Raw genomic sequence first — 25,637 nt, forward strand, 5'->3', positions numbered from 1 at the left:
TTTACAAAGAAAAAGTTATTGCAAATGGTTTTGAGGTTTCTGAAAACTCGCCCAAGAAAAGCCTCAGGGCGATAATCAATTTTATTAACAAAAAATTTAGTATAAATGGGCTTAAGAAAGGAAAGAAGCAGGAAACTGCATCGACGAACTAAAACTTTCAAGTTGTAAAAGCTTAAAGCTCTTCTATTCTCGTTAAGAATAATGATAAGCTTTAAGGCAAACATTTTTTACAAAGAAAAAGTTATTGCAAATGGTTTAGAGCTTTCTGAAAACTTGTTCAAGAAAAGCTTTGGGACGATAATCAATTTTATTAAGGAAAAATTTTGTATAAATGGGCTTAAAAGATGTCTTTAATCCCAAAATCTTTTACAGAGCTTTCTGAAATGATAAGTTTGAGAAAAGCTTTAAGGGCTAAAATCCTTCTAAGTTTCCTAATTGTTACTTAGAACAATGAAAATGTCTTTAATAGGATCTTTCATTAAGGCTTTGGCCTAGGAGCTTTTAATGAGCTTTCTGAAAATTTTTATTAACGAAAAATTAAGTATAAATGGGCTTAAGAAACTGTCTTTAAGGCAGGAAAGAAGCAGAAAACTGCATGGACGAACTAAAACTTTCGAGTTGTAAAAGCTTAAAGCGCTTCTGCTCTTCTACTCTCGTTAAGAATAATGATAAGTTTTAAGGCAAACATTTTTACAAACAAAACATTATTGCAAATGGTTTTGAGCTTTCTGAAAACTCGTCCAAGAAAAGCCTTAGGGCGATAGTCAATTTTATTAACGAAAAATTTTGGTATAAATGGGCTTAAGAAACTGTCTTTAAACTAAAAAGCTTTTACAGAGCTTTCTGAAATGATAAGTTTGAGAAAAGCTTTAAGGGCTAATATCCTTCTAAGTTTCCTAATTGTTACTTAGAACAATGAAAATGTCTTTAATAGGTTTTTTCAATCAGACTTTGGCCTCAAAGCTTTTAGTGAGCTTTATGAAAAACAAAACAAAATTCTGAAATGATACGTTCGAGAATAGCTTTAAAGCCTAAAATCCTTCTAAGCATCCTAATTGTTACTTAGAACAATGAAAATGTCTTTAAAAGGATATTTCATTAAGACTTTGGCCTCAAAGCTTTTAATGAGCTTTCCGACAAACTTGTAGCCTTAAATTCACGAGTTCTCCATAATAATATTTGAAAAATTAAGCTTTTTTGTAAAAAACTTGAAGTTTCTCCCACACAATAGGGCTATAACTAGCTGTAAAGCTTTTAATATAAGCAAAAAAGCTTTTAAAATGGAAAAAAATAAATTTTCGAAGCCTCTTAGCTTTTTATGCCTTACCCTGAAGCTTTTTTTATTTTCATTAACATTTTCACAACTTCAAACCTTTTGATGCCATCAAGCTTTTATGATTTTCATACCACAAAATACTTGCCACAAGCTTTTAAGCTTTCCCGTTTTTTTTTTCTTCTTCGATTGCTTTCAACACATAAACTTAACTATGTTTGCAAAGTTAATACAAAAAAAAATTAACACGATTTCATTTTCTTAAATTACAGAGCTTTTTTTGTGTAAAATGTTCTGCTTGTTTACTTTTCTCTAAATAATTCCTAAGCCTAAAACCCTAAAATATAAATGATGTCGATTTTATCATTTCTTTCACATAATCATCGCTTCACTCAACTATTATTGTCTGTAGCGGCTTTCGTCGTTGTAGCTTCCGCCTCCATAGAGCTTACGGTTTGTGAAAGCTCTTCGGGAGCCATATCGCGCATTGCATGTACCTCACTACTTGTATAGGTAACTATGGTAGTGGGTTGCCCTGTGCTACTCATGGTTCTACCAACACTGGAGCCTTGATCTATGGTAAACAATTCATGTTGACGCCTTATCTCAGCATTGGCCAAAGGATCAAAAGCTTTGGCTTGTCTACGTTTTATGGAGTTCAGAGGAATGGGGGCTTTTGCTATTTGTGCCGTATGGCTGGAGAAGGCTCCTTCAGCATCGAAAGCTTCTCCACTCTGTCTAGTGGCATATTGTGTTCGACTATCTTGATGAGGATTGTAATAGAAAGGTGGCATGGCGGCCACTATGTTTGAGGGATGTTCTAAGGAGGGGGTATTGGGAGTTGCAGTTTCTGCACTGGCTGAGACGATTTCAGTTTGGGTTGCCTCAGAATTTACTGCTGGCATAACTGTGGTGGTCTCCAGGGTCGAGTCTTTAATGGGGGTTTGTGTATGGGCTAATGTTGAAGTTTGTGTGAATTTGGCATTGCGGTTAACTATAGCGTCCCAAGGTATTTGTTCAGGCACTGTACCAGTACCCAAAAGATCAAAATATAGAGGTGGTATGGAATAGCGTATAAATTTCGAATGTCCATTGTGCGATGCTGCTGTGGCCTCCTCTTGATGGGCACGTCCCTCACGTTGGCCACCCACATAATAGTGGGGCACCACATTTTCACCGCTGTATTGCTTTATATGCTGCTCCTCCTGTTGCAGAGCTTCAGCCTTTATAATGGCCACTGATTTACCCGAAAAGGCTCCATCCGAATCATCCATATCCGAGTGTTCCTCCGAATGATCATTGGGACTGTAATAGAAGGGAGGCAAAGCTCTGGATTCACTTTCGCCTAGGTAGCTTTTTGAGGTTATAATTTCCGAATTGAGACGGCTATTATCGGTTTGTGTCTCCACTAAGCCATTGCTGTTGGTGAATATGGCATTTTTGATGGGATCCGCGGTGGTGGTTTTGCCTGTTATAATGTGAGGTGTAAGGAGTTGTTGTCTTTGCTGCTCCAGTTGTCGTGATTGGCCAAGGATAACGGCATCCAAAAGGGCTATGGAAGATAAACGATCAGTGGCCGGTCCACTGGCATCAATAAATTTGGCCGAACGGTCTGTATGGGTTTCAAGGAAGAAAGAGGAATGGGTGGTGGGTTTGGAGGTTGTTGTTGTTGTGGTTGTAGTTGTAGTTGGAGCAGGGATTGAGGTAATAGAAGATTCGTTAGAAATTGAATTTTCTTGTTGTTGTTGTTGTGTTGATTCTGTGTGTTGTTGTTGAGATAGAAGTGAAGAAGAGTCTTGTGATTGTTGTTCTTGCTGCTGTTCATCTTTGTTGTTTTGATTTGTAACCTTACTCAAGATAACTTTATCTAAATTGGCTATGGATATAACAAGGGGAGAGGATTCATTGGATTCGGGACGTAATAGGGGTACTATAGGTCTTACATATGATGGGAACAAAACTCCGGGCACTGGAGTAGGTTTGGTGCTCGAGGCCGAAGATTCATTAGTTTCACTTGAGGAGGAGGAGGAGGAGGTGTTTGAAGAGCTTTCAGAGCTTGTGGACTTTTCACTAGTAACATGGCTTTCCTGTTGTTGACCACTGGTTACAACTGTGGTTGTTGTTGTCGAAGTTGTTGTTGTTGTTGTGCTTGTTGCAGGACTCTTTATGGCAATAATATTTGATTGATTCTCCCCATGTGATTGTGCGTGAGCATTCTCATTGCTTTGCACTTCTGGCTTGGGTGCTTGGGCGGCCTTAGCCTGTTCCTCTAGATAGGAGCTGAAAGTCTTATAGCCTTCGGTGGAGGAGGCATAGAACACACGATTAGCTTCTTGGCTGGAGGAGACCTGTTTTATTGCGCTCCCTTGACTGGAGCTTTCCGAAGAGATTTCGGTAGCGCCCTCTTGTGGTTGCGAGGTGCTATCATCACCGCCCTCCAAATGCTTGCCTTTGCGTGCACTGTCGAATAGACCCTCCAGAGGTATGGTGGAAGTCTCGACTTCTCTCAGGACTTCAGGATAAATGGCTTTACCATAACGGTCTGCGTCATCGTTAATGCCCTCAGGCAAGGAATTGCGTACAGGTTTCGAAGCCCTGGCACTGGTCAGCTCAATGGGGGTGTAGTCTGTGACGGAACTGCGTCCCTCAATCTTGATATCACCGCCACGTACCAAATGAATATATTTCACCACACTCACCTCGCCCAGCTTCTCTACCTTGGGCAGGGATTCAACGCGATAGACGGCTGAGCCTTCAATGGGCACCAGCTGTTGCGTGATGGGATCCACAACACGTTTCTCCTCCTTCGAATGTACCTCCACTATGCGACTGACCTCCTTTATTTTGTGTTCGGGTATAACAGTTTCGTGTAGTATAACCCCTTCACGCGGTATAACTTCGGTTATGGGATTCATGGTGGTGGCGTTTTCATCATCGGACAAGGTGAATATGTGCAACAAAGTGGTACTGGGGGGTTGTGTGGTGGTGGCAAGGTTGTGGACAATTCCATGATCCTGTGAAGAAATTTCATTGATATTTAGATTTTGATCGACTGATTGATTAGGAATTGTGCCTTGTTCTTGTTGTTGTTGGTGGTGGAGAGTGTTGTCCGCAGTTGGTGTGGCGGGTGTAGTGGTGGCATAACCATTGAATAGTGGTGAGGGTGAAGTGTAACCATCAAAAACAGGTGATTGGGGTTGCTGATATGTGGACGCCGGTGTGGTGGTCTCCATATCCATGAGTGTCGTTTCTGTTCTGTAAATGTTAGCCTCGTCCTCTCCCTCCTGGGAAGGAGCAATCACAGTTGTTCCTTCCACATTTTCAGAGAGCACGGAGGAGGAGGTGGGTGTTGTGGTGGCATAGATGTCGCCCTCATAGAAGGTCTGTGTATTGTCTATTTGATCGGATTGTGTCTCGTTGGGTATGGCTGTGGTGTATGCTCCGCCCTCAGCATCTGTTTCTGATTGTGAGTTTAATTGGGTGTTCTGTTGTTGTTGTTGTTGCTGTATGAGAATCTTTTGCAATTCCTGTTCTTGTTCGCTTTGTGTTTGTTGTGTCTGTGGCGGTTGGTCACCGGCTGTGGGATTATAGAATGGTATCAAGACCTTGGGTTTGTTAGTGGTGTGTTTCTTGCTGTTAATATCGAATATCTTTTTATTGCGGGCATTCAAGGCCTCAATATCCAGATCTTCAATTAGGGAAGTGTCTAGCTCACTGAAGGGAGTCTCTGTGGTCGAGGGTCCTGTGTATTTGCGTTCATAGGCGGGAGTGTTATTTGGTATAAATGGCGCTGGTTTAGTAGGTATTAGTGGAGTGGTTACTTCAAAGTTGGTGGCCACTGGTTTAATGGTTAGACTGGGCGGCACTACACCCGGTGGACGATTAACAATGCGTGGTTTATTGGTGGCTCGGGAGACTCCAAAACGATTGGTAGCCGGAGTGGTTTGCTTGCCTCCGGGCACATTAGCGCCTCCACCGCTAGGGCGATTGGGTATATTGACCACACGTGAGGGTTGATTGCCACCCGAAGGTTTGTTGCCGGGCAAGCCGGGACGGGCTCCTGGTAGAACACGATTGTCCTTGGGTTTGAAACCGGATTTTTGTGGCTTGCCAGGTATATTGACCACCTTGGCTGGGGTGGGGGTGGATTTGTCGCCATTGGCATGTTCCTCATCGTCATCATCATCATCGTCGTCATCCTCATCGTCGTCTTCGTCATCCTCCTCCTCCTCTTCTTCATCCTCATCTTCATCATGGCCGGCGCCAGAACCTTCGCCCTGAGCGTTGCCTGGCTTGGCCTTACTCAGCAGATTGGGTTGAGGTCTGTTAAACAGTGAGGGAGGTCGGCCCAGCACCGAAGGCCTAGAGCCTGTTGCCGGTCTAGGGGTTATGGTAAATTTGGGTTTCACTGGTTTGGCCGATACCGCAGTCTCCTCCTCCTCTTCCTCGTCTTCGTATTCGTCATAGTCACCCTCACCTCCGGCTCCGCCTTGAACCTTGAAACGATCTGTGCCCGGCAGTATATTGCCACGCGGATCCTTGCGCACAAAGCCTTCGCCATTGTTGACATTGCTGCGGTTGAAGGGATGGAAACGACCGAATTTACGTCTGACATATTTCTTCTTACCCTTGCCGCCTGTGGCTACAGTGCCAGGTGCCAGCGAAGGTGCAGCAGTCTTCAAACGGGTCAATGGTGGTTTGGTGGGTGTATACGGTCTCTTCACCACCAATTTGCGGCTGAAGGTGGGACGTTTGCCTGTGCTCTTCGTTGTGGTGGTGGCTGCAGGCGCTGCGGCCGTGGTGGCCTCCTCTGTGGTTATGGGCTCAGTGTTGTCAGTGGCTATGAGTTTGGTGCGTCCCACAAATGGCTTGCGAGTGCTTACCGCCACATTGTTGGCATTCAGTTCATCATCTCCTGAACTTTCTTCGTGATTGGCATCATCCTCCAAAGAGTTGGTTTCGGTGTTGACATTCTTCTGAGCCAATAGAGTCTTGAGACGCGTGTTGACCACTCCCTCTTCCTGATCACCCTTGGCCAATTGTTCCTTGACCTTATTGCGTATCTTCTGCAATTCATTGTTATCTCCTGAACCTTCCACCTCCTCGCCGCTGGTCTTGTGCTCAATGAGTTTCTTTAGCTTATCATTGACCACACCATCATCCTGATTACCCTTGGCCAATTCCTGCTGAACTTTGGTGCGTAATTTTAGGAGAGGATTGTCGGTTTGAGCGGCCTCTTCCTCAGAGGGTTTATGTTTAAGACGATCGCTCAGTACACCCTCATCTTGATTGCCCTTGGCCAATTCCTCTTTGACCTTGTGACGCAATTTCAGCAAAGGATCATCTTTTTCGTGTTCGCTATCCACTTCGGTGGTGCCATTCGTGGCTACCAGTAGTTTTTTGCTTAAGACACCCTCCTTCTCTTCTCTTTCGGCGGCCTTGGCCAACTCTTCTTGTATGCGATTGCGCAGCTTGAGTAGAGCATCCTCCTTTTCGGCTGAGAGTTGTTCCTGTTTACCTGTCAACTTATCACTGAGTACACCTTCCTTACCTTCATCCTTGGCCGATTCGGCCAACACCTTATTGCGTAGTTTTTGTAGGTCCACCGTTTTGGTTTTGCTATCCTCATCCAGGGATTTATCATCGGTGGTGCTTGCGGTTGTGGGGCTGGTGGCAGTGGTGGTAGCAATTGTAGGGGCTATAGTCGAACTAGATTCCTGTTCGGGTAACATGGTGGTTACCACCATTTCCTCGGTTTGCGAGGTCTCCGTGGGCTTTTCTTCCTCACTGGGCTGTGGTGTGGTGGTTACAATTTCTGTCGATGTCGTAGAAGTGCTAGAGCTTGCCTCTGACGTTTCCTCCGCAATCGTGGTCTGTGGAGCCGAGGTGGTGCTGCTGGTCGAACTGATTTCCTCAGTTACGGCCACAGTGGTTGCCTTCTGCTCCACATCTTCTTCTTCACTCACCTCTTCGTCGCTTTCTTCCTCCTCCTCATCCTCCTCACCACTATTGGGAGCTTCTGTAGTTGTGGTTGTTGTTGAGGTTCTAAACATGGATTTGGCTCCCAATTTTGTGAAGGTTGCCTTGGGAACTTTTGTGGTTGTGGTGGTGGTTGTGCTCAAGGCTTTGCCACCAAACTTATTGCGATAGGTGGAACTAAACAACGGAGCCTTGGGCTTGCTGGTGGTGGCAGGAGCCAATGTAGATCTTGTTATGGTGGAGGGTAAGCTAAAGCGATTGCGGGAACGAGCAGTGGTGGCTACCACCACAGGTCTAACCGGCTTATGAGCATTTTCAGAGTCTTCTTCCAGACTTTCCTCACCCTCGCCCTCCTCATCATCATCTTCATCCTCATCATCGTCCTCCTCATCTCCCTCCTCATCCTCTTCCTCTACACTGTTGGCCTTCAAAGCTGAGTCTGAATTGAATTTGGTGCTGCGGTCAAAACCAATGCGCGACACATTGGCACGATTTCTGGCCAACAAAGCGCCAATTGTGGAAGGTTCAATGGCCTTTTCGATGGTTGTTGTCGTGGTGGTAGAGGTAGTGGAGGTAGTGGTGGATCTCTCATCATTATCATTGGACCTTGTTTCCTCCACATTGCGGTTTATGGGTCTTATCAGTTTGCGCACTACTTTACGCAAGCGTTTAGGGGTCGCCGGTGTCGCCGCCGTTGGCGGTGTTTCTGTGGTCGTCGTTGTGGCTGTGGATTGTGTTTCGTTAAGTGTAAAAGCTTCTATGGTGTGTTCAACTATTTCACTAACACTACTGAGACTATCTAAGGCTTCCGCGGATACAGTGTTGGTAGAATTAGTAGCACTACTCTTAACATTAATTTGATTTGAGTTAACAGGGCGTCTAAAGACTTTAACGCGTCTTGTGGCCGTATGTGAGGTCGGACTAGACGAACTATCCGAATTTGTTATTGTTCTTATTGATGTTGTAGTTGTTGTTGTATTGACAGTTGTTCTAGGTGCTAGAGTTTCAGTTCTGTTTGTGCTGGTTGTTCTCTTCTCATTTACCTGAGAGTTGGCCTTGATAACATCTTCATGGGCATCGGATTCGTCATCGTCATCATCATCATCATCGTCATCGGTGTCACCATCAACATCTTTGTCGTCATGGGTGGCCTCATTCTTTCGGTAGACCTTAACACCTTTGAATTTTCTGGCAAATTTATTCACCACCAAAGGTTTGCTGGTGGTGGCGTTAATGATGGTGCTAGTGCTAGTGCTAGTGGTGGATGTTGTAGTTGTTGGGGTTCTAGGTTGGAATTGATATTTCTGAAAACGTCGTTTAGAATCATCATCATTATCATCATCATTAGCTCCCTTAACTTTCTTAATTTCAGACTTAGAACTAAATTTATGTTTTTCATCTAAAGATTCCTCTTCTTCTTCGTTATCATCATCATCATTATTATCATCATCATCATCATCATCATCATGATTGTCTTCATCACTATTATTACTATGATTAATTTTAGAATTGTTCAATAACTTTTTAAGTTTATCATTTCGTTCATTATGACTAGATTCAAGTGCTGGGTTAGTTTCGTAACGTTGACTATTCAAATAATTGGCTACGGTGCTAAGGCTAGGATTAGATTTAGAACTACCATAACTACTACTAGTTCTACTTCTACCACTACTACTGCTGTTTTGTACAAATTTCGTGTTAGTAGCGTGAGTGAGAGTGTGGCTATCTACTTCCTCATTGTTAAGCTCTGTGGGCTTGGCCAAGCTTTCAGAGTTATCTGAGGGTGTGAGTTGTGTTTTTGTGCTGGTGGTGGTGGTGATAGTGTTCTTTCTTATTATCAAAGGGGTCTTGGTTTCGTTGTCATTGGCTTCCTGTGTGGTCTTTTGTAAACGTTGCAAGCGTTCGCGCAAGCTTAATAGACTAGAACTTGATTCGGTTTTTGTCTGGCCAAACTTAGGGGCATGGTCATTGTCGTTGTCCTTGTCTAAATTTTCTTCTTCATCGTCATCATCATCATCATCGTCATCCTCATATTCCTCTTGCTCATTTTCCGAATCCTTAGATGGTAATTTGGCTCCAAAAAGATTTGGTCTAGGCTTATTAAATATGGGGCGTTGGTTATTGAAAGGTTTCAAGGTGACACCATTCTCGGTTTGCAGTTGTTTGGGTCTAAAGCCCACCTGTGGCGGTTGCTTTCTTTGGGCAAATGATCCGAAGGATTTACGTGTGGTAACTTCTACTTCCTCTGATTGATCAGCTTCGTCGTCATTTTCTTCCACCTCATTGTGGCTAGCTGCTTGCTTTTGGTTCAGAGTTCTGGAGAAACTGGAGCGTGTTCCCGCTTGGAAGCTGGATGGTCTGTTTCTAATGGTTAGCGGCTGCTTAGTGGTGGTACGAATTAAGGGACGTCTGACAATAGGAGAAGCTTTGCCTCCTTCCTCAGTTTCGCTTAAATCATCTGCTGAAGATTTGGTTGTAGAATATCTAATAAAAGGACGACGTGTAGAGATGGCAACCTCTTCGTCCTCATCCTCAATTGCGGCTTCTGTGGAGGCTTTAATGGGACGGCGTCTTATAAATGAACGCCGCGTCGTTCCCGAGTCTGTAGAAGCTTCTGTGCTAGCTTCGTTCAAGTTTCCATCTTCTTCAGTTCGATTTGATGCCTCGGTGGAAGCTTTAATAGGACGACGTCTTATAAAGGTACGACGTGTTGAGCCTGAGTCTGTGGTAGCTTCTGTGCTAACCTTTTGGTCTTCTTCATTTTCTTCGGTTGCTTGGGAGGCTTGTGTAGAAGTTTGGATGGGGCGACGTCTTACAAAGGAGAGACGTGTTGTCCCTAAATCTTTGACAGCTTCGGTGCTGGCTTCTTGCGAGTTCAGAGTTGCCTCTGAAGATTCTTCAGAGATGGATGATTTGTTTTTAACAATTCTAAGACGTGTCACTCTACGTTCAGTGTTTTTATTAGTCTCTGCAGCAACTGTGCTTGAAGAGGTTTCTGCTGATTCTGTAGAAGATTCTTCAACTTTTTCACTGCTGTCCGCAGAAGCAATACTCTCTGTAGATGATTCGGACTCTGGATGTTCTATAGCTGTTGTAGTTGTTGTTGCAGAACTTGGTGTGGTCGATTCATCATTGGCTGCAGAGCTAGACTCTACAACTTCCTTGGAATTGTCCGAAGTACTCTCATTGCTATCCAACAATGATTCAGTTGAAGATTCCTCTTCAGAGTTAGTTTTACTGGTAGGGGTTATCGATTCAGTAGAGATGTTCTCAGCTGAGTTATTCTCGGCTTCTTGGGAGTTTTCTGTCGTTGAGGGTTCTTTGTTGTGTTCCTCATTTTCCTTGGAATTGGTTACTTCTTCGCCAATATCTTCCTGGGAACTCTCCTCTAAGGAAGCTTCGACTGAGGCTGCTGAAGTTGTAGAAATACGATTTAAAGCTGTATAGGGTTTTCTGCTGGGGAACGTTGCATGATGCTCTTTGTTTGTTTCATCATCATCTTCTTCAGTTTTTTCATTCACAAATGAGTTACTTACGGGGCGTCTGTTGGTTTTCAACTCCTCAGTTTCTGTTTTGCTGGCCGCATTTAAACGCGTTTGGAATTTTCGTATGGACAAAGTGGATTTTGTAGTTGGCTCCCCATCATCCTCAGTTTCTGCCTCAACCGCTTGGGTTGTTGATCTACCATTGAATCGGTCAAATGATCCCAAGGGTCTTTTACTCACAGCAAGTTTTGAGTTCTGGCTAGCCGGACGTTGTAAACCCAATATGGGTTTACGATTTGAAGAGGGTACATTTTTCTTTGCATCTTTTCTCTCATCTTCATCATCTTCCTCCTCATCATCATACTCTTCATCATCCTCATCATCTTCGCCCTTATAGTCCTCCTCCTTTTCAGTTGTTGTCTTTAGCAGATCATTAAAATGTGGTCTAGCATGAGCATTGACCAAAAGGCGTCTTGGGCGTGTGGCGGGGAAAAGACTATTTTTGGCTTCTCCCACTACTTTGGAGGAATCCTGGGCAAAAGAGCGTTTTGTAGTGGGTTTCTCAGCCGTATCAATATCATTGTTTTCCACATCTAAATCAGAGCTGGTGGTGCTTTCCAGCACAGGGCGTTTAAAGGAAAGAATTTTGGCACGATTAGCACTAAACGAAGCTCTGGCTGTAGGCTTAGCTGTGGTTTCTGCATCTATGTCCTCTGGAACTTCGGTGGTGGTTGTCTGAACTTTGCCAAAACGTTGACCTCTGCGTCCTAAAAAGGGGGATTTAGCCGAAGACTCGGTAACTGCTTCTACATCCTGTTCGGTTTCCTTTTCGTTAGTAGCAACTGTTCCCAAGCGTTGACCTCTTCGTCTTATAAATGGCCTGGCAGTTGTGTCGGCAACCAAATCCGCTGAGGACTCCGTGGTGGTTGTAGTCTGAACTCTGCCAAAACGTTGTCCTCGGCGCCCGATCACAGGTTTGCTATCTTTTTCGTTTGGATTGTCTGAGCCGGGAGATTCTGTAGTGGTGGTCTGGACTTTTCTTCCACGTATGGCAGAAGATCTAATTGTTGTTGAGCTATCCTCTTTTGCCTCGGTTGTTGTTTCAGCCTCTTCCCTGGTTGAGTCTACCTTGGTAAGGCGTATGCGTTTTCTTGCCAAAAGGGTTCTAGAAGACCCTTCCTCGCTGTCAAGCTTGGGAATAGGTGTGGTAGATGGCTCAGTGTCACTAGTTACAGGTAAAGCAGAAGATGTCTCCACATCCGAGGTTTCTGTTATGGCAATTGTGGTTTCTGGAGTTGCTGTAGTTGAATCTGCCTCTGTGCTATGTGTTGCTGAATCTGTGACAGCTTCAAGATTATTTTCTGTAGTGTTGGCAACTCTTACAAGTTTTTTGACAACAACCCTGCGTTTGGGCAAAGTTTTCTTATCATTATCGTTAACAGAGCTTTCGGTAGTAATAGCGGCAGCCTCTGTCTCTCCACTATCTGAGGAATAACGATGGGTAGTTCGTATGATTGAAGATTCAGAGGTTGTGAGATCAGCCCCTACCGAAGATTTGCCAAATAGACTGGTCGCAGATTCAGTGTCGTTGAAGGTTTCGCTTTCCGAAGAATTTTCCGATGTTAGAGATAACTTAACAGAGGCATCAGAATCATCGGTGGTTTCATCTTTGGAAGCTGTTGGCTTTTCTGTGCTTCCTTGGCGTTTGGCAAAACCAAAACTTTTACGTGTGGGCTTGGAAGACTCGGAGGATGATTCAGCTTCAGTTTTAGATTCTTGGGAAGTTGCTAAAGTATCATTAGTTGCTACCGATTCTGTGGTTTTGCGAGCACCAAAGCTTCTGCGTGTGGGACGTTGGGAAACCGTTGTTACAGGCACTTCAGTGGATGATTCTTCCTTGGGGGATTGCTCAGACTCATTTCCTTGGTGTCTGTTGGCACTAAAGCCAGACCGCCGGCTAGTGCCTATGGATGATAATTTTGTGGTAGTTTGAGAACTTCCTCCCTCCTTCTCAGCACTTGATGGCGCAATTGTTTGTATGCGCACACGTTTCCGTATTATGGTAGTTTTGTGTTCTTCGTTATTCAAATTTTCTTCTGAATCCGTTTCCTTTTCTTTACTAACCTCAAATTTGGCGGCATTTTTGCTCAGTTCCACTTTATCATCAACTTGATTTTGCAGCACTCTGAGCTTTAGGCGTTGTCCTCTCTGTGTTTCGTTGGCTTGTAAAGCCGAAGTTTGAAAAGATTTACCAACACGACGAGTTTCTCTACCCAGATCCTGGACTTTCTTTTCATTCACACTCTTCGAATCCCCCGGGTGACCTAAACTGACCCGGGGGTTTTCAATAAAAAATTACCGAGCTCTTGATTGATTTCTTGAGCTTGTTCGCTGGCAAACGATGAAGAAGCAGCTTCGTTATCCTCAGCACTATTGTCGGGTCCATTCAATTGATTGTTGCTGATGTTGAAGACATCATGAATTTGCTTGGCCACATCCACATTGGGTGGTGGATCTGCTATGACCCCGTCGGGTCCAGTAATGGGACTGACATAGGTTATGGGCGAATCTTTGTAATATTGATAATATTTACGTCTATGATAGATGGGCAAAGAGAGATCTTCTCCATTGGCCCCTATGGTGGTTGAACCTTCCAGGTGTGGCTCCACAGCTGCTGCTGCTGCTGCTGATGCTTCCGCTTCAGAATTTTGATTGATTTTCAATTCCATCTCAGCTTCAGCAACATTGGAGGTTAATTTGTTGACGGCTAAGGCCAATTGATTTCGTAAAGCATTTAGGGGATTATCTTCAGCCGAAATGCTTTCATCTGAATTTTCCAAAGGTTCCTGGGTTGTGTTGGGGGGTGTTTCGGTGGTGGTACTTGTTGATGTTGTCGTGGTTGTCGTCGGTGCTTTGGTGGTGCTTAAGGGTTTCTTGAATTTGTTTGTTGTCGCCTTGGTTTTTTCCACTGTAGTTTCATTTTCTTCCTCCACTGTGGTTTGCGACGAACTCTCTCCTGCCGAAGTCTTAGCTATGCCATTCTTATAGCCCAAAGGTCTTTTCAAGGCAAAATTGCGTCTTGTGGTAGATTCTTCTTCTTCTTGACTGCTGGTTGCTGTGGTGGCAGCCGATAGTTTAGTGGTTGTGCTGATTTTACCTCCTGCAATGGGACGTTTGGCTGCAAAATTTTTACGTGTGCCTGTGATTTCTTCCACTTCTTCTTCTACTTTGACGCTTGTGGAAGTCTCATTTTTCGATCCTGCTGCCGCTTCTTGATTGCTGATGGCTGCCGATAGTTTAGTGGTTGTGCTGATTTTTCCTCCTGCAATGGGACGTTTGGCTGCAAAATGTTTACGTGTGCCTGTGGTTTGTTCCACTTCTTCTTCTACTTTGACGCTAGTGGAAGTCTGCTTATTTGCTCCTGCTGCTTCTTCTTGGCTGCTGGTTGCTGTTGTGGCTGCGCTGATTTTACCTCCTGCAATGGGTCGTTTTGCTGCAAAATTTTTACGAGGGCCTGTGGTTTCTTCCACCTCTTGTTCTTCTTCTATTTTGACACTAGTGGAAGTCTCCTTATTCGCCCCTGCTGTCGTTGTGCTGGTTCTGGTCAATTTTGTGCCTTGCTTTTTGCCATTTATGGTATTCGTTTCCCTTACCTCGGTGATTGTGGTTGTTTTTGGTGGCCTTGTGGGCAGTTCCACTTCTACTTCCTCAACTTCTTCTGTTTCGGTTATTATGTCCGGTCTACGTATGACCTTACGACGTGGCTTGTGGCCTTGTTGAGGCTCTCCTTCATGACGACGATGCGATTTATAAGCATAATCCAAAGCCAATAGTGAGGATAAGTCATTACTTTGGAATCTTACTGTGCCACGATTGTGCAAATTTGGTCTCTTCGTGGTGGTGGTGGATAGCTCTGGCGTCTCCTCATAATCCTCATAGATGGGTTCCTGTTTCTTAATGATCTTAGTTTTGATACGGCGTATAGTTTTGACGGTATTCGGTCCAGTGGGTACATTTTCTATGATTATGGTCTTAATGCGTTTGGAGCCATCCTCCAGATAATCGACTTCTTCGGTTTTGCCCGAATCTACGAGGCGAGTACGCGAAAGGCTTCCTCCTCTTCGCGAGGTGCTGGCGCTTGAGGTGCTGGCGCTTGAGGTACTGGAGCTCGAGGTACGACTCTGAGATCTGTTTCTTGTAGTTTTAGAGTCTTCGGAATCATCTTCGGTTTGTGTGGTAGCTTGATGGCGATTATGTGCTTGAGCAAATTTATTGCCTTTGCCAAATTTATTTGTTCGCGCATTTGCTGTAGCTTCTCCTTCACTCTCCTCCACAGTTTCTTCTTGGCCGCGGGCACGATTAGCACCGAATTTGTTTGAGATCAATTTGCCATTTTGGGAACCAGATTTATTGGTCCTAGCACTTCCCGAGACTTCATCGCCACTTTCTTCGGAGACTGTTGCTTCACTATTCGCCGAGCCTATGTTGGAACCAAGCTTGCGATTATTGGCAAGCCCAAATTTGCGATTTTGGCTTCCAAATTTAGTTGCCCTGGCGCTGGCAGAAATGTCTTCCTTCGTTTCTTCCACCTGGGAGTCTTTGGTATTTTCTGTCAACTCTTCGCCGGAGGAATTATTTGTTGCTTTTTGAGTTTTACGATTGGCAAACAAACGATGAACTTGGTTTTTAGTTCCAATTTCACCTTTGGAATTCTTTACTCCTTCAGAACTTTCGCTGGTTTCGCTTTCCCCTTCAACCTTCGATGTTTGCGAATCATTTGCAGTAGTTTTGCTGGTAATGACTGTCTTTTTACCTAGACTTAGCTTAGATATTCCATTTAGGCTGGTTGTTGTTGTTACTGTTGTTGTATTAGTAGAAGATTTTGAGTTTTCATTCGATTGTCCCTGATTCTTTTCTGATTCCTCTGAGTGATCCTCGCCTGAAGTTTCCAATGTCTGTCCATTTACAGTTTTATGAATTCGTTTGCGTACCAATACAGTTTTTCTTTGACCATTAGATGTTTGGCTACCTTTCGTCTCTTCAGTTTCCCTTGTGCTGTTGGCCCCGTTACCTTCTACTGTCTGAGTGCCATTGATTTTGCCCAACGATCCAAATTTGTGAGATTTTCCATTTTCCTTCTCTGCTTCAGAATTCAATGAGCTGCTATTTTTGCTATTCACACTGTCTTCAGTGTCATCATTTTTGCTGTTAGATTCTTCAGTGCCATCTGTTGCGATGCTAGTTTCTTGACTGCTGCTCTTCGTCTTGATGACTTTCTTACTGAATTTACCACTTCCTACTTCTACATTCTCACTTTCCTCAGCGGTTGATTGGAGTCTTTGGAATTTTCCATTACCTTCTTCCGACTCGATTTCCAAGTTGGCTTTAGAAGGTCTTACCACCGGTCTGCGAACTTTGCCATTGCCGAATTTCAACTGTTCATGCTTGTACTTTTCCAAATCCAGGGCCAATAATGAAGATAGATCTCCTTTATCGACAGGACGATACGTGCCACGTAAAGCCAATTTTTCATTGGTTTCATCTATGCTCTCACTCAGTTTAAGGGTTTCTCCTTTAAGTTTGGCTTCCGATAACTGGCCTTCAAAACCGCCACTACTTGTCTTAGAATCTCCCTCTAAAGTTTCGTCGTTGCCATTACCATTCGCAGGTCTTTCTACTGGTCTTCGTACTCTTCCATTGCCAAATTGTTTTTGACCTCCTTGTTTTTTGGCCAAATCCAAGGCCAACAGAGAAGAAAGATCACCTTTGTCAGTGGGTCTATATGTGCCCCGTTCAATAGTTTTTCCGATGGTTGCATCCAGTTCCTCAAAGGTCAAGGTTTCGTGCTTAACTTCAGCGTTCGTAGATTTCTCAGTTTCTTTATTCTCAAGTTTGGTTTTGGTTTTGAAAAGAGTCTTACGATTGTTGGACTTTCTTTCAGTCTCACTACTGGGAGCTGGAGTGGTGGTTGTTGTAGGTTCTGCCGTTGTCGAAACTCTGGTCTTGAATAGAATTTTACGGGTTGTCTCTACGGTTAAGGCAGGAGCTTTAGTGGTTTTGGGTGCTTCAGTAGTTGTAGAGGTTTCTGAGGTTGTTGAAGTTTCCGTTGTAGAGTTTTTGCGAGTTGTGGAGGTTTCTGTAGTTGTAGAGGTTTCAGCAGTTGTTGATGATTCATCTGATGTAGAGGCTTCCGTAGAAGTCGAAGAAGTTTCTTCTGTTTTGGATGCTGTGTTGGATTCTTCATTTGTTGAAACTACAGATGATTCTTGCGATTTCTCGGTATTTATTGTTTTCCCTGCAGACACATTGGAAGATTCTTCATTTGCCGAAATTGTAGATGACTCTTCCGTTTTCTCGGTATTTGTTAATTCCCCTGTTGAGCTTGAGGAATCTTTCGCAGTTTTTTCTTCTGATTCCTTTTTCAAATTTGATTCATTCTGCTCAACTTCAGTCAAACTCATTGCTTCCATTTTCTTATACAGCTCATTTTGGGAATCATCTTTTTCGCCGCCTTGTCCTTCAAAAATTTGTCCACCTCTCGATATGGTTAGATAGGGTCTTTCACTTGTCGCATTCAAGGTAGTCTTTACAAAACCGGATACTTGATCTTCGGTTAAATGTATGCCACTGCTATTGCGAACGATTGCCTTGTAGGGTATGTTATCACCACTTGTAGAATATCTGCTTCTGGATATGGTCGAAGAATCAGTTTCCTCGGTTTCTAAACCATTGGAACCATGATTACGCGTTATGGTTTTGTAGGTCTTCTTTTCATGTGACGTACCCACAGATTCTTCGGAATCCTCGGCGTGATTTGTATGGAGATTTTCAGTGACTTGTCCTCTTTGTACCGTGCTATAGGATTTCAATTTGGAATTAAATGAATTTTCCAATTCATGAATATTATCCAAAGCTTCTGCTGCGTTTTTGTTACTCTGGGTACGCTGAGATTTGGTATAGGACTTAAACTCTTCTCTTTCTGCTGTTATCTCTTCACTGTCTTCGCCAGAATCCTTTTGATGTTTGGTATTGCCTCTCTCACTATTGGATTTCCAATGAGAGCTCTTTGACTCCCCGGATACTGTGTTGCCCACTTGACTTTCTTTGGAAGTTTCTTTGTCATCATGGGATTTTTCAGTGTTGGTTGTGGTTGTGTGAGTTCTCCTTAGAGTCGAATAAGACTTGCCTCCATTTGATGCATTACTATCATCTCCTTCATGTACAGTGGTAACAGTTTCCTTGGTAGTTTTCAATCTGGCCACACCATTCTCATCTTCCTCTTCGCCTATTGTGCTGTGAGTGCGTTTAATGCTGCCATTTGTTTTACCTGTTATACCTGAACTTTCTTCGTGGGCTTCATGAGTTTGGCCTCTAGTGATTGAGGTATATTTGCTCTTAGGAGATCCTTGGTCATTTTCAAACTCTTGTGTGGTCACAGTGGTGGTAGTTCTTGTCTTTGATGAACTTTCCAAGCCTTCGCCATCTATAGAGGGCGTTTCGGTGTGAGTTCGTTGAACACTGGTATAAGTCTTACCACTTGTTCCGGAACTTTCTTCGTGGGTTTCATGTGTTCGCCCTCTAGTGGTTGAGCTGTATTTGGTCTTAGGAGATCCTTGGCCGTCTTCAAACTCTTCGGTGGTCACTGTGGTGGTAGTTCTTGACTTCGATGAACTTTCCGAGTCTTCCCCTTCAATTGAGGGTGAGGTGGTGTGAGTCCTTTTAATGCTGGTGTAAGTCTTACCATTAGTTCCGGAACTTTCTTCGTGGGTTTCATGTGTTCGGCCCCTAGTTGTTGAGCTATACTTAGTCTTAGGAGATCCTTGGCCGTCTTCAAACTCTTCTGTGGTCACTGTGGTGGTAGTTCTTGACTTCGATGAACTTTCCGAGCCTTCCCCTTCAATAGAGGGTGAGGTAGTGTGAGTCCTTTTAACGCTGGTGTAAGTCTTACCACTTGTTCCAGAACTTTCTTCGTGGGTTTCATGGGTTCGGCCTCTAGCGGTTGAACTATTCTTAGTTTTGGGAGATCCTTGGCCATCTTCAAACTCTTCTGTGGTTACGGTTGTGGTTTTTCTAGTCTTCGTTGAACTTTCCGAGTCTACGCCATCAATAGAGGGCGTTGTTGTGTGAGTTCGTTTGACGCTGGTATAAGTCTTGCCACTTGTTCCAGAACTTTCTACGTGCGACTCTTGAGTGTGACCTGTGGTGGTTGAGCTATACTTAGTCTTGGGAGATCCTTGACCATCTTCAAACTCTTCTGAGGTTACATTGGTAGTAGTTTTTGTCTTCGATGAACTTTCCGACTCTTCACCTTCAATAGAGGGCGTACTGGAGTGAGTTCTTTTAACGCTGGTATAAGTCTTGCCACTTGTTCCAGAACTTTCATCGTGGGTTGCATGGGTTTGACCTCTGCTGGTTGAGCTATACTTAGACTTAGGTGATCCTTGGCCATCTTCAAACTCTTCTGTGGTCACAGTGGTAATAGTTTTTGTCTTCGATGAACTTTCCAAGTCTTCGCCATCTAGAGAGGGCGTTGCAGTATGAGTACGCTTAATGCTGGTATAAGATTTGCCACTTGTTCCAGAACTTTCATCGTGGGTTGCATGGATTTGACCTCTACTGGTTGAGCTATACTTAGTCTTAGGTGATTCTTTGCCATCTTCAAACTCTTCTGTGGTTACAGTTGTGGTTGTTCTTGTCTTTGATGAACTTTCCAACTTTTCGCCATCTATAGAGGGCGTTTCGGTGTGAGTTCGATTAACACTGGTATAAGTCTTACCACTTGTTCCTGAACTCTCTTCATGGGTTGCATGGGTTTGACCTCTAGTGGTTGAGCTATACCTTGTTTTCGGAGTACCTTGACCATCTTCAAACTCTTCTGTGGTCACCGTAGTAGTGGTGGTAGTTAGCGTTGTACTTCCCTTATCTTGACCATCAATAGAGGGCGTTGCGTTGTGAGTACGTTTAACACTGGTATAAGTCTTTCCACCTGTTGCAGAACTTTCTTCGTGTGTTTCATGCGTTTGACCTCTAGCTGTTAAGCTGGACTTGGGAGATCCATGACTGTCCTCAAATTCTTCAGTGGTCACGGTGGTTGTAATTGTTTTGGTTTCCAATGATCCCGTAGGTGTAGTGGTTTGAGTTCGCTTAATCGTGGTATACGATTTACCATCTTTTCCAAGGCTTTCTTCATGAGACTTCACAGATTGGGACTTATCTTCAAACTCTTTGGTGGATACCTTGGTGGTTGTGTCTGCTGCATCAGCCGATGTATTGCTGGTATGCGTACGTTTTATAGTTGTATATGATTTGCCATTGGTTCCAGAATTTTCATCATGAGACTCTTGTGTTTGACCTGTGGATGAAGTACCCTCTATAAGCTCTTCTGTGGTAGTGGTTTTCGTAATGGTCTGTTTTGCATTTGAAGAGTTATCCCCATCTTCCGCTTCACCTATGGTATGCGTGCGTTTAATGGTTGTATAAGATTTACCATGAGCTCCTATGCTTTCTTCATTAGACTCCAAGGGATGACCATTCTCAAGCTCTTCTGTGGTAACAGTTGTTGTAATGGTTTTGATCTGTGCAGAACCATCTTCTGCGGCGCCCGAAGGTATGGCAGCATGAGTGCGCTTTATGCTGCTATAAGATTTGCCATTTGCTCCTGCAAAGTTTTCCCCATGAGACTCGGTAGAATTCTGTTGTCCATCTGCAGTCTCCTCCACAGTTGTTATTGTGGTATGTACACGTTTCACTGTTGATCCCAATGAACTCTCTTCACCGCTATTGGCTTCATTGTTGCCGGTGTTGGTATGTACACGTCGAATTGTTGAATACGATTTAATTGCCTTTCCAGAACTTTCTCTACCCTCTTGAAGGCTTAGTTCAGCGTCTCCTTCGGATCTTGCAACATTTACCTCGGTGCTCTCTGTGTTGACTTCAACGTTGTTGTCGTTGCCCACATATTTACCTGTTTGACTAGCCGTACTCCTCTCCTCTGCCGTACTACTAGACTGATGAGCTTGTGTGTGATGAGTTTCAACTTGAGCATCATCAACAACACCATTGCCATCATCAATCTTGACTATGCTACTATGTTCAGTGGGGGTATCATTTACAGGGGAATTTTCTTGTGTAATTGTGGAAATATTTAGATTAGATTGTTTGGAAGTGGAATTGGAATTCGTGTCATGCCTTAAATCTACAATACCCTCTACACCAACTACATCTAGGTGTCCTTGAACATCTACAACAGGGTGCGAGTCAGAGTTAAAACTATTTACGTGCTTAGTGCTTATGGAGGGGTTCACAACTTCACTCTCATGGTCATGCTCGCGGCGAGAGGAAGTTTTCGAAACCGTAGCCGTATGGTTGGCCGCTAGAGATGCATCGGCCTCTAAGTGAGACTGAGCATCGGATTCAGAGAGTAGGGTTGTGTGAGAACTCACCTTTTTGATTTGAGTATTAACGGCAGCTTTTGGTTTAGTATTGGAAGAAGACAATTTTCCTACATTTGAGTCTAGAGATTCTTCAGTGATAGTTGTTGTGGTAGTAGAGGTGGTGGTGGTGGTGCCGGCCGCCGTACCACCTGTGGTGACTCTAGTACGTTTCTTGGGGAAACCAAATGGTCTTGGACTAGATACAGTACCCAGAAATTCGCTATTTACAGTTTCAATGTTGGTGGTGGTGGTGTTCGTGGTGGGTGTTAATTCGTTGGCTGTTACTCTTGTTCTGTTGTTGGTCTGTGAAGAACGATTTTGTAAGATCTGTTGTCGGGTTCGTATATTAGCCGAGGAAGATTTTTTCGTTTGTGTATTGGGACTTTCAACTTCTGGACTTGCTGTTGTGCTGGTGGTTGAGGTTCTTGTTCTGTATCTTGGATTATGGTTTGTGGTGGTATTGGTGGTGGTTGTTGTTGTTGTAATAGGTGTGGCTGTTGTTGTTCTAGTACGTGTCTTTTGACGTTCCTTAATAACTACATTTACCTCATTTTCAGTGGTTGCTTCCGTGGTGCTAGTTGCTGTCGATGTGGTGGTCGTCGCTTCGGTAGTTGTCGCAGTCAGATTGTTGTCAGATTCATGTTCCTGTTCCTGCTTATCAGTATCTAGACCAGACTCCGTTATGGGATTTAGGGAGGAATCACTCATAAGGGAATTGATTTTCAGGGATAGGTTAAGGGTCTCTGAGTCAATGTCGGGAATATCATTAGGATGGGAGGTGGCTGTGGTTAAGTCGTCGTCTAATTTGGTCACCGTCAATGATGCAGTTGTCGTCGAGGTGTTTGTGGTCAAGGTCAGAGGTGTATTTGTGGATGGTTGGGTGTTAGTATCGGATGCAGTGGCTATGGGAATGATTGTTGTAGTTGCATGGGATGTTACAATAGTTTCGGGTGTATTGCTGGTAGTGGTGGTGGTGGTATCTAAGATAGGTGTTAAAGGACTGCTGGTTATTGGAGTATCTGGTGTTGGTGTTGTCAATACTGCTGCTGCATTTGACGCTGTGGTTGTTTCTGTTGCTGTGCTTGTTGTAGATTCTGTTGTATCAGGTGAGACTGTTGTTGTAGTTCTACGACCTATGCTTGCATAAGTCTTCTGTTGTGTATTCGTGGTTGTGGTTATTTCTTGTGTGCTGGCCTTTTTATCAGCCTTAACATGTACCGTATTTTCATGATCCAAGGAATCCTCATTGTCATCATCAACATCGTCATCTTCGTCATGGGAAGCTTCTGTAGTGGTTTTAGAGGGACGTGATCGTTCTAGGTATTTATACCTGTAAATGAGTTGAATAAAAAAGTGGTGATTAGAAAAAGGAGAAAATATTTGGAAAATTTCAAGGGTTAACATGTCTTTTTTGTAGGTTAATAAGTAAAAATGTTTTAAGTTCGGCCAGGCTGTATCTGGAGAACCCACCATCATGGATTCCACTAAAAAATTTACACAAATACAAATTTCGTACAGAATTTCTACCACATTGATCAAAAATTAAAGCATCTTGGGGACATGGAAAACTAATCGGCAGAATGGTTTATATGTGAGCTATATAAGGTTATAGACGAATTTGAATCATACTTGGCACGGTTGATGAAAGTCGACAGACAGAACATTAGGTGCAAAATTTCACAAAATCCGATGATAATTTCAGCTTCCAGTGGGCCAAGATCTTAAATCGAGAGAGAAATATGGACTATATTGATGGGAACAAACACTTCGAGTTCATATCTCGTTTTAGACTCTGAATATAACTGAATAACAGTTTCTGTTATATGATCCACAATGTCCCTTCGGTGCACGCCTGATACGTTATTGTGCATTAAGAAATCATCAGAAAATGTGTGAAATTTGTATACTGTGCAAACACTAGAACTTTACGTTGTACACTCATTTCCCTGGAAACTCTTCCAAGGGCAATATGGTGTCGGAAAAAGAAAGACTGAATACCGAATCCTCCCTTTGAGCGGTGAAGTTTCGAACCATTTAAATCCCCAGACCCAAATAATGTATAAGTCTTAAGGTCCAGGTTCCTGCTCGGGCGCCACCTGGCCTAATTAAAATTCACTTGTAGTACTTCCTGATCCACAATGACCCCCCGGTGCACGCCTGATACGTTATCGTGCATAAAGAAATCATCATAATATGTGTGAACATTGTATACTGTGGAAACACTACAATTTTTCTTCCACACTGTTTTCCCTAGAAACTCTCCAAAGGGGAATATTGTGCCGAAACAAAGACTGAATAAAGAGTCCTCCCTTTGAGCGTGAAAAGTTTCCAACCAATTAAATCCCCAGGCACAAATAACGTATAAGTCTTAGTTTCCAGAATTCGGGTTCCTGCTCGGGCGCCACCTGGCCTAATTAAAATTCACGTGTAATACTCCCTGTTATCAAAACTGTTCAAGCATCCATTACTTCCACCGAAGACGATGACATTTTGGATACATTTCTGCTTATACAAAGGCTTTAAGAATACTAGCAAACGCATTCGCTTCACAAAGTAATTTCAAGAAACCCGGTCCACGAGAAACCCGATCCACACGAAAATCCCTGATTTTCGTCACCTAAGTCAGTTGCCCTTTATGTTGAAAAGTCAAGTCGAATATTCCTATTACCAGTCTCCACAACAGACCGTTCATAACAAGGGTTAATTCATTTAAGCAGCACGTTAGTAATTTCTACTGCACAGAGTAATTTCTCGGTGTCTAAGAAGAAATGTAAGCCATGTAAGCTTCTCTACGAAGACTTGTCGCTCAGTGATACACTATTCGGCCTAGGCAACAAAAAGCAGGTCTCTTATCATAGAAGTAAAGCTTGAAACATGCATCCTCCTTGATATTTGCATTTACTTGAATGCTTTTATGGCTATCTTGGAATCGATCGATATGTCAGAGAATGAATGCCTCAAGAAGGGATAGTGTCACCACTAGTTTAGTATATGGTGGGGGCTTATGTTAGGGCGTAGCAATTGCCTGACATTGACACGCCAAGGTCGCATTTAATTAAAGCGCATCGTTCTTGATTTTTGTTAAAGAGTCCCAAAACAGCATCTGTTTACCTATACACCAACAAGGGGACTTTTGGCAATGGTTGTATGCTGAAGTTGTCATTGCTACACACTTTGAACAATCAATTGTTAGCTGCACAGTTTTGGATTGACGGAACCCTGGTATTGTCATCTGAAAGATCGTGCTGGATTAAATCATGGATCATGGATTAAAGCTAGAGGACAGAGTGGGGGGTCTACTTTAAGAACCCAGGGACTTCCGGACCATAATACGGTCCTGCAGGCAGAGATCTGGACGATCATGGAATGCGTGAGTTGGTGTGGTGTTAATCAGGTTTGCGGAGTCGAAAAAATTACCTCACTCCTCATGATCACGTAGGTCCTTCCTAGGTCCTTTTTTTTTGGTTGGACCCAGGTGGCACCACCTCACCCCCATTCTTTAGTGATGGGTATAAAACACAACATTTTTATGTGCCCGGAGTCGACTCCGGAGTCTGAGTCGGAGTCGAGCAATTTACCTGGAGTTGAAGTCGATTCAAAAGTTCGACTCCTCAGCCCTGGTGTTATCGAGAGGACAACGAGGGTGAACATCTTTACGCTCATTAAACTGGCCATCTGGGCAATAACAACCAGGAAGGTAAGGTCACGAACAGGCTTGGAGTGTAAGAAGGAGACTAACGCCTTCTCTGAGGATGACACAATTAATTAAGGGGAATGAGGAATCAGACGACTTAGCAGTGCAGGCAAGAGGACTGTCGTCAATAAAATTGGTTAATCCAAAGTCTTTCGGGGCGACGCAGTCCAAGTTAGGACCGGTAGGACCAAGGATGGTGCAGATATTAATCCGCCTCATGCCACTTGAGACATGTATAAAAATACCTTTAGACCTGGAAAATCCACAGATATGGATTAGCAGAATGCTCTCTTCTGACACTCGATTGTTCAACCTTGAATTAATTGTGCATACCGAGAGTGACAAGTCAAGGAGGAGAGCCATTCGCCGTATCCGTTGTCTCCGAGCTGATGGACAGCCATCACAATTTACCGTGGGCGAAGTTACGAATGTCAGACGTCGCGCCAAATCCTCAAAGGCGTTGGGCCCCGACGGAATCTCTACATTGATGTTCAAGAATCTGCATTGACCTGGAGTTGAATACCATACTACGGTCCACAACCTGTCTTTGAACACTCTTATAAAGGGTGATTTTTTTGAGGTTAGGATTTTCATGCATTAGTATTTGACAGATCACGTGGGATTTCAGACATGGTGTCAAAGAGAAAGATGCTCAGTATGCTTTGACATTTCATCATGAATAGACTTACTAACGAGCAACGCTTGCAAATCATTGAATTTTATTACCAAAATCAGTGTTCGGTTCGAAATGTGTTCATTCACCGTAACGTTGC

At 43.6% G+C, this 25,637-nt stretch overlaps 1 protein-coding gene across 1 annotated transcript in view; it reads right to left on the reverse strand.

The window, feature by feature from the left end:
- The window catches only part of LOC106084983 (mucin-12), a 357,036-nt gene that overhangs the window by 72,167 nt on the left and 259,232 nt on the right, over window positions 1-25,637 (reverse strand). The window contains 2 exon segments of the mRNA XM_059367199.1: window positions 1,671-13,077; window positions 13,080-22,500. Coding sequence (XP_059223182.1) covers window positions 1,671-13,077; window positions 13,080-22,500 — 20,828 coding nt within the window.

This window comes from Stomoxys calcitrans, chromosome 4 (genome assembly GCF_963082655.1).
Source record: "Stomoxys calcitrans chromosome 4, idStoCalc2.1, whole genome shotgun sequence".
In the NCBI taxonomy this organism is placed as follows: Eukaryota; Metazoa; Arthropoda; class Insecta; order Diptera; family Muscidae; genus Stomoxys; species Stomoxys calcitrans.